Genomic DNA, 15,330 nt, shown 5'->3' on the forward strand with positions numbered 1-15,330 from the left:
TACTTGCCTTACCCAGAGGAACACTGTAAAGCTCAAGCCATGTTTATTCTACTGATTGGAATAACCGAGTGCCCCTCTGCAGACTCAAGACTGGAGTGTACATTGGCCCACAGTAGGCAGTTAATAAATATTGAATGAATCATTGCTCCAAAACCTTAAATTCTATGTAACCACTCAGAATGATAAAGGGAGGAGGGGCTTAACCAAACTCTTAAGTCAATTGTTTGCCACTAGTTTTTTATACACCTTATAAAAAGGGCTTGTCTGAGTATTCCTTTTTATCTAATCTAAGGGGGCTACACTAGGAAGACTCAGGTTATTGGAGTCCCATTAAGTCAGGTAAATACCTGGACCAATTAAATAACTGAGAACATATTCTATACTAGGCACCATGTTACATGGTGGTTGAGGTTGCAGGGGTTAGACTTTCCCTAGATTAGTTAGCCCTCAATAAAGCTCAAATATATGGACATATAATTGCAACACAGTGATTTATATAATAGGAATATGAAATAGACAGTAGAAAGGAACAGATGAACTCGATACTTGGAGACTTGTGAGGGGAGAGAAATGCCTGAGAAAGGTTTTAATCACCAAATAGAAACCTGTTAAGCAAGAAGAAAGGAACTGTTTAGCATGGTTGGACCACTTCCCACCACCAGGTGCTCTTTTGAGCAACTAGATAAAAGAATAACAGTCATCATTTATTGAATATTCCAGGAATGAAACTAGGTTATTTTCACATCAGTTATCTCATACCCTTCTAGGAGGCAGGGATCATTTTGTTATTTTCCAGAGGAGGAAGAGTTAAATGAGTTGCCCAAAGCCACATGACTAATAAGACAGAACTATAAGGTAAGCAATGCGGTAGTTCAGTGGTTTTCAGAAAAGTATTCTATAGATTCACAAGTTTTGCAATGGTAGCACAAGAGGTAAGGTAAAGGGAGGAAACAGCATATTCTTCAGCGGCACAAACCTGCTTCAATCAGAGCAGCTGCTCTTTGATCTATTTTACATGATAGACTTCCATATAAGACTTTATTTGGACAAAGGTACTGCTGCTTTAAAAAACAACAACAACAAAAAAAAACTGCTGTAATTGAACAAATTAGTTTCCTGGGGCCCTAGTCTGCAATTTAGTCAACACAGCATATAATTAAACATTGACTGTACTAAGCACAGCCTAAAATATTCACATCAAAGGGGAAAAAGAAAAAACACTTAGATCACACTTCCATTCTGAGCCAACAGATACTTGCTTTACTTGAGGGAAAAGGCATGACTGGTTTAGATGGGTAGAGAGCTAAATGTTGAATGTCACTCACTGATAGCACCTCTTTCAAAAGCATGGGCAGCTGGAGGATTCCTGGCCTCATTTACCTCCAGCCAGCCCACAATATTATATTTATTCCTCCACTGCAAACGGTGTGCCAAAGGCCCGAGCCACTGTTATTACCTCAGCAAGTCCCCCACTGACAGCAAAGACAGATGTCCTGCTGCTGGGTGCCCACACAGATAAAGTGGCTCTAATAACTAGTGAAGTCATTTGTGATGCACTTTTAATTGGATCAGTTTCCTCTCAATTACCCAATCTTTGAAAATCTGATGCAATTTCATAATCAGAATATGGGGCTTTCTCCAGATGAAAAGAACAAGACAAACTAGTTCAACATCATTTTAATGACCTCTTTACCTATCCTTTGGCAGCTATTACGATACAAGCCAAAGAAACACTAATACCATAAAAACAATTTTGCGCAGCTCAGTTTAGCAAATTTTGTTTACATGAAAGCAAGGGAGTTGCTCTTTGGCTTGCCATCAGCCCTGCACCTAGAGTAAGATATATTGCTTAGTAAACACCAAAGCCTCAGGAACCTCATCCCAGGTTCTCTCACCCACTTCTGATCTCAAAAACAAGACTAAATTCCTTTTTGTGAGCTGTAATTATAAACATAAAAACATATAGCAGAAGCTCAATTTAGAATAGGGTATTGGTGACTCTAAACCTTGGGGGATGATTCTGTACATATGTATTTGGGAGAAAGATTTGTGTTATTATCGTTACATAACAGTGCTTTTGGCTGAATTTTGACGTGGATAGATACCTACACTTTCAAAGAACACAGTGAGATAAGGAAGCAAAATGGCATAGTGCAGGTTATCCCTTTTATCATCTCCAAAATTCCGTATTTAATTAAAAGACATGAACACCAGTGATGAAGAAACAGTTCTCAATTATTTAATGCTTGATAGAGAAATGGAAAGAAATCCTGAAACCAAATAGTATGTACTCACTTGAGGAAAATACAGAATAACAAACCAACAGTTTTGCTGTTTGTTTTAGTAATGAACATGAAAATGTGTCCACCTCTCCATTTTGTTGGCCCTGGCCTATGTTGTACAATTCCTTAGACACAGGCCAGAAGAGAGAGGTAGTATGAAAAACGATGAGCCCTAGAGACTATCCAAGTTTGCTGACTATATCAGCATTTGTTTGCTTATTCCTAGCTGCCTATGCTTTGGCATAATTCCAATCCATATTATGCTTCTTTAAAAGGCAAGCAATTTCCAGGCTGAAGTCGTCAATACCAACCAACTAGGGTCAATCCATTCTGTCACATCTGCAGTTCTCAATCCAAGATGGCACAGATCCTCCAGGCGAGAGGTACTGCTTCCTAAAGGGCCTGTGTATCCCCTTTGGTAGCAGTAAATGAATGAGCTTTCACACTGGTAAAGACGATCAGACTGAGACATAATGTTACAGGAATATGTCTGAAATGTCACTGAAAGGTGGAGCAGATCCCACTGAAGCATGCACAGTGAATCCAATCAGAGTTGAAGAGAAAGTGTCACAGATGAAGCACATTATAATAGGAAGGAAACAATGGATCAAGGGCATCAAAGCCAAAAACGGGAAAAAATCAAGGATTTAATACAAGGGCAAATTTCAAACATGGCACAAAGGGCTAAAGTGGCGTTCTCTACTAAAGCCTTGGAAGTGCCTAATTGCTAATCAAACTTCAGCTAACAACATTGCGTGTCCTATTTGGGCAGTGCATCTTTTAAAGCTCTACATTTAGGTGGGAAGTGGGGAGGGGGAAATAACAAATAAAAAACATTAAAACATAGAGCTTCTAAAGTTCTAGAACTACCTAGCTGGAATCAGGACATATGCCGAGTCTATTCTATATGTGCCACTAACAACCAAGAACTAAGGGAAGGGAAGTTGGCTTGGAAGCAGAAGAAAATGGTATTTCTCATCCCCTATGGGGTGGAGTATCTTCTCAGATGGTAGCTGTAGATCTTGATGCAATGATCCCAACAGTCCAAGACCAGCAGCTGCCCCTTAGGAGTGAGGGCTATGCCCACCGGACAAGTAAGTCCCTCTCGAATAAGGACACTATAGCCCCCACCCTTAGGAAAATGGAGAATTTCCTTGCGACTACTGTCAGCCACAATGAGATCACCACGAGCATCCACACACATGCCAGCAATGCAGCGGAAATCCTCATTCTCTGAGAAGAAGTGGCTAATCTGGCGACCCAGCTGCCCATCAGGGCCTACAGAACCAATGGAAAAGCCACCTTCCAGGTGGTGCTCATTCTGTCGATTCTCCAGATTGAGGCCTAAGCCCTGGGTGAAGTAGACGGTGCCCTCAGCATCACAGGTGACAAATTTGGGCCGCACAGCACTGCACAGGCAGCTGTATTTGACCACCCCTGATCCTCGATCAACTGTGAAACACCAAAGCTTTCCACCTTCCACATCGGTTACTACAAACTGGCCAGATGGTAGGGCTGTGATACCCCATGGTTTGCTCAGCTGGCTCCTATGACAGGCCACACAGTGGCCATCCAAGGTATATACCTTGAGGGAGTTATCATAGCTGTCGGTCACACCAATCAGCCCCTGGCAGTTCATTGCCACTGAGAGAGGAGTGAGGTTGGGTAGATCCGCCCCAAGAAAGCTTAGCACAAAGCTATCAATGCCACTGGGGCTGCGGCGGATTTCCTTCAAAAAGCCTTTGCGGGTAAAGACTTGTATACGATAGTTACCACGGTCAGCAACTAGCACTTCACCTTGACTGGTCACGTAGAGACTGACTGGTAGATTGAACATTCCTGGAGTGCTGCCTTTGGCCCCCATCTTCTTGAGAAAGAGGCACTGCTGGATATTGGAGGCTGCCTCAGGACCCCGCTGTTTAGCAGGTGAGGCCCTAGGGCTGGCAACCACTTCCTCCGGGCTCATGTCCATCTCTCTAAATGTAACAGAGGTAGAAGCAGCAGAGGCTGCCGCCTCCATGGCCCAGGAATCTTCCATGTTAACTGTCCGGGGCTTCTTAACAGCTTGCCCAATTTGGAGGGGGCCAACGTGACCTACCTTAAGGAGCTCCACATCTTGCAGGGTGAGCTCTCGAGGTAAGCTGGCAGTGAGCTCTGGCTCCTCCTCATCAGCTGTCTCCTCCAGTAGTGCTACATCTGCTTGCTTGATCTTGGCCAGGAAGTAGTCACAGCGAGACACAGCCTGCACCTCTGCAATGTTAAGAAGGTAACTCTGCTCCTCTACCACTTGACTATTGGACTTCTCAACTTCAGCCAAAGAGCCCGTGAAGAACTTCCGAGAGCGAGCCAGCTCATCCTGGACCCTGCGTTCCTCGTGTCCATACTCCTGGAGAACTGCTTTATACCTTGCCTGAAGGTCCTTGGAGACACCTTCCAAGGCTACCTTCCGCCGCTGCAGCTCCCCCATAAGTTCCCGCAGACGAGTCAACTTCTCTCCAAAGTCCCGACGCCGCTCCTCAGCAGCTTCTTTGACAGGGAGTGTACAGTGGCCAGGAGGCTGATGGTCTGCCTCCCGGCAGGGCTCACATAACACCAAACCACAGCTCCGGCAGAACTGCCGGGGCAGACGCCGCCCACAGGACCGACACATGAGCAGCCCCACAGCCTCACTGAGCCCAGCTGTATCAATGATCTTTAGCACTGTCAGATTGTCTGTCAGCTGGGTCAAGCTGGTTATGCGGGTAATCTTGCTGCAAAAGGGACAGCGGACACCATTGATGCTACTGGCCAATAGCTTCTCCAGGCACTGGCGGCAGATGGTATGGCCACAGTGCAGGAGCTTGGGACGCAGCTGCTCTTCTGTGAAGGACTCCATGCAGATGGGGCATTCTAGCACTTCCCGGAGGGCATCCAGGTTCAGGTGAGAAGCTGCTGCTGCAGCCATTGCTCTTCCTTTGAAGGGTACTGCTAGCACAGCTCAGAACTGAACAGCACAGTATTCATGCCCTAGAGGGTAAAATTCCTGCTAAAGAGAAAAAGAAACCATTATTCATTTTCCTCTGACTATATAAATCAATTCACTCAAGAAACATTTAGAGAATAGCTATGACCAGTCGTTCAGTCATTCACTTACTTTTTTATTGAGGTCTATTATGTGTCACGTGAGGGTGACAGGGAAACAAACAAGACAAAACACTGCATAGTGGGTAATAATTCAGATTCTGGAATCTCAGACACTTACTTAGTTCCATGACCATAAGGAAGTAACTCAAACTTCCAAAAGCTCTTTCCCCATCACTCATCCGTAAAATAGAAGTAATAATGGTGTCTGCCTTATATGGTTATTGTAAGGGCTAAATAACAAGACAAATATGATGTGCTTAGTATATAGCACCAGGGAAGCAGTATACTTGTAATAAATGCTAATGATTATTTTCATATTTGGTGAGTTTTACAACTTATAATTTACACTAAGAGAAAAGCACAGGATAATTACGCACAGTAAAAGGAATAAGTGTGACATGCAGGTCCACATAATGCTCTGCTGGAGTACAGTGGATGGAATGATGGATTCTACCTAACAGACTTGGGGAAGGCTTTCCCAAAAGCAGTTTCACTGCTAAGATATGTCTTGAAAGATATGAAGGACTGAGGGATAAAGGTACTTTAAGCAAAGAAAACCATGTAAGCAAAAGTGTGGAGGCTGTTTTTTTTTTTTTTTTTTTTTTCATCATGTCATAGAGTTTACTGTGTCATGTTTGGGGCCCTAGGAATCATCCACATTCTTAGAAAATTGTGATGATTAGCTTTAGGTAATCTGCAAAACATTAGATCAGAAAATATACATTTTCCATGCATCTATCCTCCTACCTACTCATCTACCCACCCATCTAAGTTTAGGTATCTTGTTCTGTACTAGATACAAGAGGTCTTCAGGATACAGATCCTGCTCTTCAGATATTCAAACTTTATAAAAGACAAGACACATAGGCAAATAATAATGAAGGCAGAAAGTAGTACTATAAATGAAATAAAAATTAAGTTTGATGGGGGTTGAGGAGTCATTCTAATTTGAAGGGACAAAGAATTTTCAAAAGGAAGATGACATTTTATATTGGCCTGGGAAGAAGCATAAATACACGGAGAGGGAAGAAAGAAGTAGGCAAAAGGCACAACCTTAACAAAGTTTAAAAGGCAAAGGAAAGGACAAAAGTTTCATGTATTAGAAAGAAAACAGAATATTTAAAATCTATGCATTTTATTTTCTCCATCTTTAAAATGGAAATAATACTGTCTTTACAGAGTTAATGTAAGAATGAAATAATCTATAGAGTACATAGAATGCTAAGATTTGGCTCTGCACAAAAAAAGCCTTAAATGAATTTTAGTTCTCTTTTTTATTATCCTTAGATTAAAACAGTGGGAGTATATATGGGGAATAGAGTAACAGGCTTGGAAACGTAAATTGGGGGAATAATTATAAAAGGTCTTAAGAGCCAAAATGAGATTTTTGAGCTTAATTTTCAAAGGCATGGTGAGGCGATAAATGTTTTGAAGCAGGAAGCTGATTATGATCAAAGCAGGAATGCAGTGGGGAAACAAATCAGAGAAGACAGGGGTAATGGGGAGTCTGAACTAGGGAGCAGGTGGTAGAAATGGAAAGATTCATTTGAGCAATATCCAGAAGTATAATCAGTAAGATTTGAAAGGTGAGTGGATTATAGTGGAGGAGTGATGAACAGCTGAGATAGCCAAAGACTCAAGTCTAGATGATTTAAAAAATAGCAGTGCCTTATCAAGACAGTTTATTTCCGGCTTACAGTACCTTCTGCTTCATCCAGTAAAAATCATGAACACTCCAACCCTCTTGATATACATATGCTTATGAAGTTGACCCAGAGATCTCAGTGCTCTGTAGCCTTAGGTTACTGTCAACTTATACCCCAAACCAGAACGAATAGGTCTAGCAAGTTGAGGCATACGATAAAGTCAGCATTTCATAAATGCAAATCCTACAGCTGTACCTGTGCAGTCTTGTGATCTGCAGATGGTCAACCACTAAGGAGAAAGAGGAAGTGGAGGGCAAGTTCGTTGGATTTTAAGGACAATGCATTTAGCTCAAGAACACTTTGCACATGACATCAACTCTTTCTCCAGGCATAGAGAAGAACGGGAGTTAATGTAGAGATACACATTACAAGTTTCTACTATATTAGCTTTGGAATGCAATCTGACAAATATATAGCAGCAGACATGCACAATTATCTAAAGTCAATTCTTCCTCCCTGATATCCCACTTCCTTTGTACTACAAGGGAAACTATGCATCTAGTGCCTACTATGTGCTAGTTACTGTGACAGATACTTTATATGCTTAACCTCTTTTAATCTTCATGATGACACTATGAAGTAGGTAATATTTTTATTATCCTATTTTACAGATGAGGAAACGAATACTCAGAAAAACTTGCTCAAGGTCACGCAGCTCAAATATGATAGAATCTTGCAGTACAGATATTTTTACTTTATTTAACCCAACATTATTTCAAGCTATTTTTTACTGTCACATAACAATGATTAACTAATGTTCTCTTGACCATACTCTGGGGAATGCTGCCTTATAGCATATGCATTTTCTCCATAACAGAGAAGGAACACTAATATAGTTATGAGATTCTGCTGCTATAGAGTGGGATAGATTGATTTATTAGCTGAGTGACCTACTCTCACAGAGCAAGCTTGCAATCCCTTCTGACTCAAATCCATACCTCAGCAAAACAGTATTTACCACATATCATAAGCATATGAGGTCTGATGTGGATATCTGAAACTATGAATGGTAAATTCTTAAATGCCAAGTGTCTAGAGGCAATAGTATAGACATACTGATAGAAATTACAATTCAGGATCCATGCAACCCTTCTGAATTCTAAATCAATAGCTACAGTTCTCTCTTCTATCGTCTGGGACAACAGACTGAGGACAACATTTGGAGTTTGAATCTAGAACATTACCTTACATTGCACAGGGACATCTGTGTTCTTCCCAGAGCTGGCAATGCAGATCAGTTTATTAGACAAGGCTGCCAACTTGTAAAAATAGCAGCAAATTATTTCCCCAGCTTTCTGGAGTATTATATTCCTCCTATTGAAAAGCTTCCTACCTCTCTAAGTCATCAGGTTAAAAAAAGCAAATTTACTATGCCCACATCCCCAAATTATCTCAGCTGACTACAGCTTCACCAAGCTCTCTGAGGATGTCAAGAATTCCTGCCCCAAAGCTGCCACGCTTTGCCAGGAAAACCTGTGTTCCCTTCATGGAAGCATAAGACACGGATATAGCCTCAAACCTGGAAAAAGCCAGAACCACTTTTCCCATTTCCATGACTTGAAAACATGGCTTTGTGAAGGATCCTAGCCTGAAATGGGGCTAAGAGACAGGCAGATACAGCCTGTCTCCTCCAGAAGGGCACATCTGGTCATTACTGTTAATACCGAGAATGACTCAGATAGAAGGTCAATTAGACTTCAGTTTCCCCAAAAGGCTGCACAAATAAAAGGAATTGTCTTATCATTCTAAATCTTTAAGTAGGCTGCCCATTTTCTGCCCGCTATCAACTCTGCAACCAATCAGAGTGAGTATCCAACATGCTATGTATCATCTTGGCTCCCTTCATGATCCCTTGAAGGTCCGTTTCCTGTTGTGCACTTTGTCCCATTAATTCTTGATCTCCCACCTCATCTAATATCAGCTTACCATCTTCTCACAACCCTTGACCTAATGATTAATACTGTACATACCGTACCATACTGTACTAGCACATCTCTTCAGCTCCCAATGAGAAACTATCCCTTAAGCTGTGTCTACTCTGGCTGCCCTAAGACTCAGAAAAATTACACAATGATATTCCATATTAATCTAGCCTCTTCTAGCACCACTGGGTTTTCCCCATTCCATGAAATGAGTAACCAAGGTAGTAGAAAAAGCAAATAAACCAAAGAAAAAGAACCGTGAAGTTATACAGAACTGAGATCATATCTTAGCACTGTCACAAGTTGTGGGGAAGGAAGCAATTTATTTAACCTGTCTAAACCTGTTTTTTTAGTTTATAAAAAGAGTACTGTAATGACTATGGATTTTATGCATATAAAGTACTTAGCCTGATACCTGTAGGTGTATAATAAAAGGATGCTAAATAAATAATAACCAGAAACAGCATTAACAATAACTGTACTAGTATTAATAACACATTCAGTTTACAAACTACATTTTGAAAGCATGAAGAAACTTTCCTTTCATGGCATACAAAGGCACATAAAGATTAATAAAAGGGCTGGTAAGTTTTGAAGAGTTTTAATTAAGAATGCTAGGCTAAAAATCCAGGCTAAAAACTGATGGGTAAATGAATTTACAACTTCTATTGCCCAGAAAATGAGCTGCTGTAGCTCCTTCAAGCACAGACTGAGTATGAAATGCTAGAATCTGTAGCAATCTCCTCACTTGAGACCAGCAGGTGGAGGTTGCAGTGAGCTGTGATGCTGCTGCTGTACTTCAGCCCGGGCAAAAGGGGAAGAAAAGGTAGTAATCTCAAGTTGTAAAATAGATGAGAAAACTAAGACCAGGAGGGGGAAATTAAGACCACAAATCACACAACAGAACTAGGACTAAAAGACACGAACTAGGAGTGGGCAGTATTATATAGATTTAGGAAGTAGGCCTGAGGGATCAGGCTTTCCTGGATTTGAATTCAAGCTCTACCACTTATTGTGAAGACATGGGCAAGTTATTAATACTTCGCTAGTTCTCAGTTTACCTATGAAAAGAGGCTTTAAAATAGTCTCTTCCTCACAAGGTTATTGTAAAGATTAAATGAGATTACATGTGTAAAGCACTAAGTACAGTACCAAGCCAGGCATGCAATTAACTATAAATAAATAATAGTTTTTATTATTATTAGCAGTAGTAGTGGCAGCAGCAACTGCTGCTGCCACCACCCAACCTATTAGAAGAAATGAATGGGCACTTTTCAGCAGACTGTACCCAAGGCCTCAGATATATACACTTAAACAATAAAAATTCTGAGCCCTCTAGAAACTGTTTTACCTGATCCCAGAATCTAAAGATTACAGATGATCTAAGGTTTCAAATCTTCATCTAATGCTTGAATCGCCACCATGGGGTAGTTCTCTAGATGTCTCTATTTGCTATACCTAAATATCACCCTTTGGTGGTTTAGGCCACAAGCAAAACTGGAGAACTTTAAGCAATTAACAAAACAAATCTTTACTAAGCACCTACTATGTGTCTGGCCCTGTGAACGGTACTGGTGATACAATTTTGAGCAAAAAACAGACATAAACAGTGCTTTCCCCTAAAAACTAGACAACATGTAAAATACTGCATTTCCTTTCACAAGACATAAAGGTCCATCCTACTACTGACATGCTCCCCTGGTTTGACCGGTTTTTTTGCAAGGTTTATCTCATTTCCTTTTATGTCAGCTTTCTAAACTTTATTCCTCATGCATTCTAACAGAATGCTAATCAAGTGCAAAACTATCACTGTGCCACCAAAGGCCACTCATTAACAGGACTGACTTTAAAGAAGTCAGTGAGGCCATCACCTGACATTCACTCCTGTGTGTTGGAGAGGATTCTGATGAAGTTTAGATTACTCAGGGCATTTAAGGCACCTGCAGACAACTAAGATAAACTCAACAAGTAGGGGCTTATAGGGAAACACAGCCATGCTCCTGAAGTTGTACCAGGCTGGGGCAAACAAAACAATCCAAAAGGAAGTATGTCTGTAGAAAAAGAAAACTTAAGCTAAATTATGTCAAGGGCAGGCTAAATGAATAACAGGGTTTCCTGGAAAACATGCTTGCCTGTTGTCTCTGTCTTCCTCTAAAACTGCAGGACCTAGAGAGACTCCCTTGCATCTTTCACAAACATCTGAGTAGTATCTATGCTGCCAATATGACTCAACGAATACAAGACAAAGGAAAAATCAATAGCCCTTTCTCAGAGACCTCCAACTCACCTCAACCCTCGCTCTTTCAATTCCTTTCCCTGCATATAACATCTGTTCATTTAATCATGAGATTATGATTAAAGGATCAAGGAGATTCCAGGAAATATACAAAATGGGATGAGAATTTTGGGGACACTGGCAGAGACTACTTAGGGTTATCAAAATCTGGCAAAGACCTTGGGCAACATAGTGAAACCCCATCTCTACAATAAATTAAAAAAAAAAAAAAAATCAGGTGTGGTGGCATGCACCTGTGGTCCCAGGTACTTGGGAGGCTGAGATGGGAGGATCACTTGAGCCTAGGAGGTTGAGGCTGCAGTGCACTGTGATTGTACCACTGCACTCCAGCCTAGGTGACACAGCAAGACCCTGTCTAAATAAATAAATCTGACAAAGCAATACTTAGTTCTCTTCCAGCACTGCCTTCCTCTAATAATTGCTAACACTCTTAAAGCAACTACTCTTTATTGTCAGGCATTTTTTTTATGTTCTCATAGTCTCATAATAACCATGTAAAGTATGTGTCATTCCTCTTCAAAAATAAGGAAACCAATGCTCAGAAAAAAGTAGCCTGTCCAAGGTCTCAAAACCAGTAAGTAATAGAGCAAGGATTCAAATCCCAGTGTCAACTCCCAGTCATAAAATTACTAACTTAAAGGATGTTTCATAGTTCCCTAGCTTTAGACAAAGTCTGGCTGAGAGGTTGGTAAGGGCACCTAGAAATTATTTTTAAATTTGATTGTTTTACCAGAAAGACAAGATGGAGGGAATGTCACAAAGGTTCCACATCAGTGTGCACAGACATTGATCTACTTTAAGGGCCTTATAAACTTTTGGCTTCCAACTACTCTCCAGACATAAACATAGGGGCTCTGAAGAGTTGGAAAAGCCTTCTAATAAAACTACTATAATGTAACATAGGTGTAAGACACAACTGGGTTTGTATCCCAACCTAGCCACTTGTTCTGTAGCCCCGGGTAAGTCACTTAACCTGTTATTTTTCTCACCTATAAACAAGGAATAAAACCCAGACTGTTAGCAGGATGACTGAATTCACTAAGATAACGCACATAATAAGCACTCAACAAATGATAATCATTTGCATTTTTAATAAATTGAAGCTGACAGGACAAGTGCTTGTCCAAGGTAACATGGGAAATTAGAGAGAGTAAGGAGTTTAGACAGGACTGATTGAATTCCCATGACATATTTTCTTTTAGGGATGTGCATGGATATTCCAGCTAAGTCTTGCTGTCAGATACAGTCAAGTTTTGTTTCTGAACTGGCTTCAGCAATGCTGTAGCTAGTCCTGGAAATGATAGAGCCAATGCTACTATTCTGTTCCAGGGAAAAGCAGTCCAAAAGAGACCATACAGAACAGTAGTTACTCTCCTTCAAAGTATGACTGCCTTCAGCCTCAGTCCCTGCCGTGAGGTGTTTTTTCAAGCCAATGGCCTCCATACCTCACCCCATAGTCCGTTGCACCTCATCCTGCCTGATAACCTCAAGCTCCTCTCCTTATCTAGCCCCTGGTCTTGGTCTAAGAACAAATCAAGAACAAAGTCCAGGGCTCCTGCCTACCTAATCAGAGAGATTTACCCCCCAACTTTAGAGTTCCATCTGATAGTCAGTGATACTCACTGGGCAATCCTCGTTTTCATTAGAGGGGAATGGGCTGAGAAAATAAGACTAAGTGGGTCCTAACAAGGAAGCAGCAAGGAAAGCGGGAAAATACAGAGTTATAGAGATCTGGGTATGAGCTAAACTGTGTCATTCCTAGCTATGAAAACTTAGGCAACTCACTTCCTAAGCCTTAGTTTCCTCATGTGTAAAACTGAATATAGTCCTTAGAAGGACTGTCATGAAAACTGAGTAAAGAAGTAGATACAAGACTAAAAATTACTAGACTTTGAGAACTTACTATGTGCCAGATCCTAGGCATGCTAATTTACTTCACTAAATCCTCACAACAATTCTGTGACATAGGTCCTGTTATCATAACCCCATTTTACAGATGAACAGCCAAGGCACTGGGTGGTTAAGTACTCATTCAAGGCCACAAAGTCAGGAAGAGATAGAGCTAGGACTTGAACCCAGGGTATCTGACTCTAGGGCAGAGTGCCTCAACTTTGGCATAACTGACATTTTAGGCAGGATAATTCCTTACTGGGGGGGAGGGGCTTATCCCATGCATTGTCAAATGTTTAACATTAACATAAGACATCATATTTAATGTTTAATCTACCCACTTGAGGCCAGTAGTATCCCCCACCCTAAGTGTGACAACCAAAAAACATCTCCAGACATTGCCTAATGTCTTCTAGGAGACAAAGCAACCCCTGGTTAAGAACCACTGCTTTACAGTCTAGCACAGGGCTAAATGCTCAATACATAAGGGTTCCCTTTTGTTGTTGTTGTTTGATTTTTTTTGTTTTTTCTGTCCCTCTCCGAGCCCAAACATCTCACTCACAGAGCCACTGCCCCTTCAAGCTGTAATGGATCTTATATAGGGTAAATTATTCCACTCATTCCCCTGGAGGTCTCACATGCTATCTGCTATGGTAGCTTGGGAGTACAAGGAAAAAGGGCTTAGGCAGATGACCTTGAATAGTTCCATTTCTTCTTCCCCAAAGCCTACCACTTTCAGTGGGCCGGGGGGAGGGGGAAGGGGAGGGAGAGGGAGAGGGCGGTGGTCAGAGTGGAGTTAGTGGCAATACCATACCTGCCTTATGATAACGGATCTTTGTTTAATAAAAGAAGAAGATTCTACCCTTCACAGGGATTACCACACTCCTTCAGGATATCTGAACTGAAGATTTATCACTTTGTTCCTCAACACCTGATCTCTGCTCATCTTCATATACTCATCTAGAGTTTCATACATTACTTTTAGGTCCTAAACTCCCCGTCTCCCATGCAGCGATTTAAGGAAAATCTCTTTAGCAGCCCAAGACACCAATCCGCAAATCTACCCAGTGTCCTTTGATTCTATAGCCCAGTTAGGACATCTCCACCCCACGATTCAATCCTCTCCAAACCCTGTCCTAAACCCTCTTACAATACCAAATTCCAATCTTTGAGGCTGTATGTTGCAACCCTCATCAATTCCTCACTCATATGCCTCAAATCCCTCGGACACAGATCCTTTAATCCCTATTTCCAAATCTTTGCCGCACTCAGCTCCGCACCTCAGTTCAACGCCCCAATTCCTCACCTCAGATTTCTGCTCTCCCTCAATCTGAACCCCCATCTCCTGCATTCCATCAGGCACTGTGCCGCCCTCAAACCCTGCTCCTTCCTCTTATGCACTGAATGTCATGTGCTGCCTTCACAACTCAGCCAGCTCCCTTCTTCCTGCTAACATGATAGAGTCCCTCAAGAACTCACCCCACCCCCTCTATCTCACCCTCAGCCCACTCCGAAAGCCCTTTCTCAATAGCACTTAGAATCGCCCTAGACTTTGCTCCTATCATCTTACACCCTGTCCTTGCCAGATGCCTAGCGCCCCCAGATTCCCTCTAATCTCATCGGGGCCCCCCAGTTCCTTCATATTTCTGAAATTCTGCACCCAGGTCCCTCCAGGGCCCTGATTCCCTCCCATCTCCCACATGCTGCACCCCGTTCCTCCTCAGGGCCCCCACATTACCTCATACCTCCCGAGATGCTGCAACCGCATATCTCTTCAGAGCCCCTCGCTCCCCTCCCCCAGCTCCATCTCCTCGGATCTCCTCAGCCCCACGAATCCCTCCCGAGCCTGCCCCTCGCAGCCCCACCCCCACCCTAGTCCTGCCCCTCAGATCCGGTCCCCAGACCCTGCCATTCGGGCGCGGCCGCTGCACGCCGGCACGTTCCCCCGACCGGCCGCTGAGCCACGGCCCACGACTTCGGCCGCGGTCCCCAGTCCCCAACCCTCCTTCCCGCCCCCTACCTGACCGCCCGCAGCTCCGACGAGTCCACCGCCGCCAGCCCACCCGCCCTCCGTCCTCTGCGCACGCGCCGTTGAGCGCCCTTTGCCGGGC

At 42.5% G+C, this 15,330-nt stretch overlaps 2 protein-coding genes across 6 annotated transcripts in view; one reads left to right on the forward strand and one right to left on the reverse strand.

Annotated features, from left to right (window-relative positions):
* Positions 1-15,330, forward strand: part of ASTN2 (astrotactin 2) — a 997,023-nt gene that overhangs the window by 726,413 nt on the left and 255,280 nt on the right. The window lies entirely within an intron of this gene.
* On the reverse strand, positions 1,662-15,319 carry TRIM32 (tripartite motif containing 32). 3 transcript variants are annotated; one of them, XM_023223663.1, is made up of 2 exons: positions 15,240-15,319; positions 1,662-5,304 (listed from the first exon to the last, which is right to left on the reverse strand). In XM_023223663.1, the coding sequence occupies exon 2, from the start codon at positions 5,224-5,226 to the stop codon at positions 3,265-3,267; it is 1,962 nt and encodes a 653-aa protein (XP_023079431.1). In that variant the 5' UTR covers positions 5,227-5,304; positions 15,240-15,319; the 3' UTR covers positions 1,662-3,264. The 3 variants fall into 3 exon arrangements, with proteins under 3 accessions (XP_023079431.1, XP_023079429.1, XP_023079432.1); XM_023223661.1 differs by having other exon boundaries at positions 1,662-5,307; XM_023223664.1 differs by lacking the exon at positions 15,240-15,319 and adding an exon at positions 14,958-15,046 and having other exon boundaries at positions 1,662-5,307.

Source organism: Piliocolobus tephrosceles, chromosome 14, assembly GCF_002776525.5.
Source record: "Piliocolobus tephrosceles isolate RC106 chromosome 14, ASM277652v3, whole genome shotgun sequence".
Classification (NCBI taxonomy): domain Eukaryota; kingdom Metazoa; phylum Chordata; class Mammalia; order Primates; family Cercopithecidae; genus Piliocolobus; species Piliocolobus tephrosceles.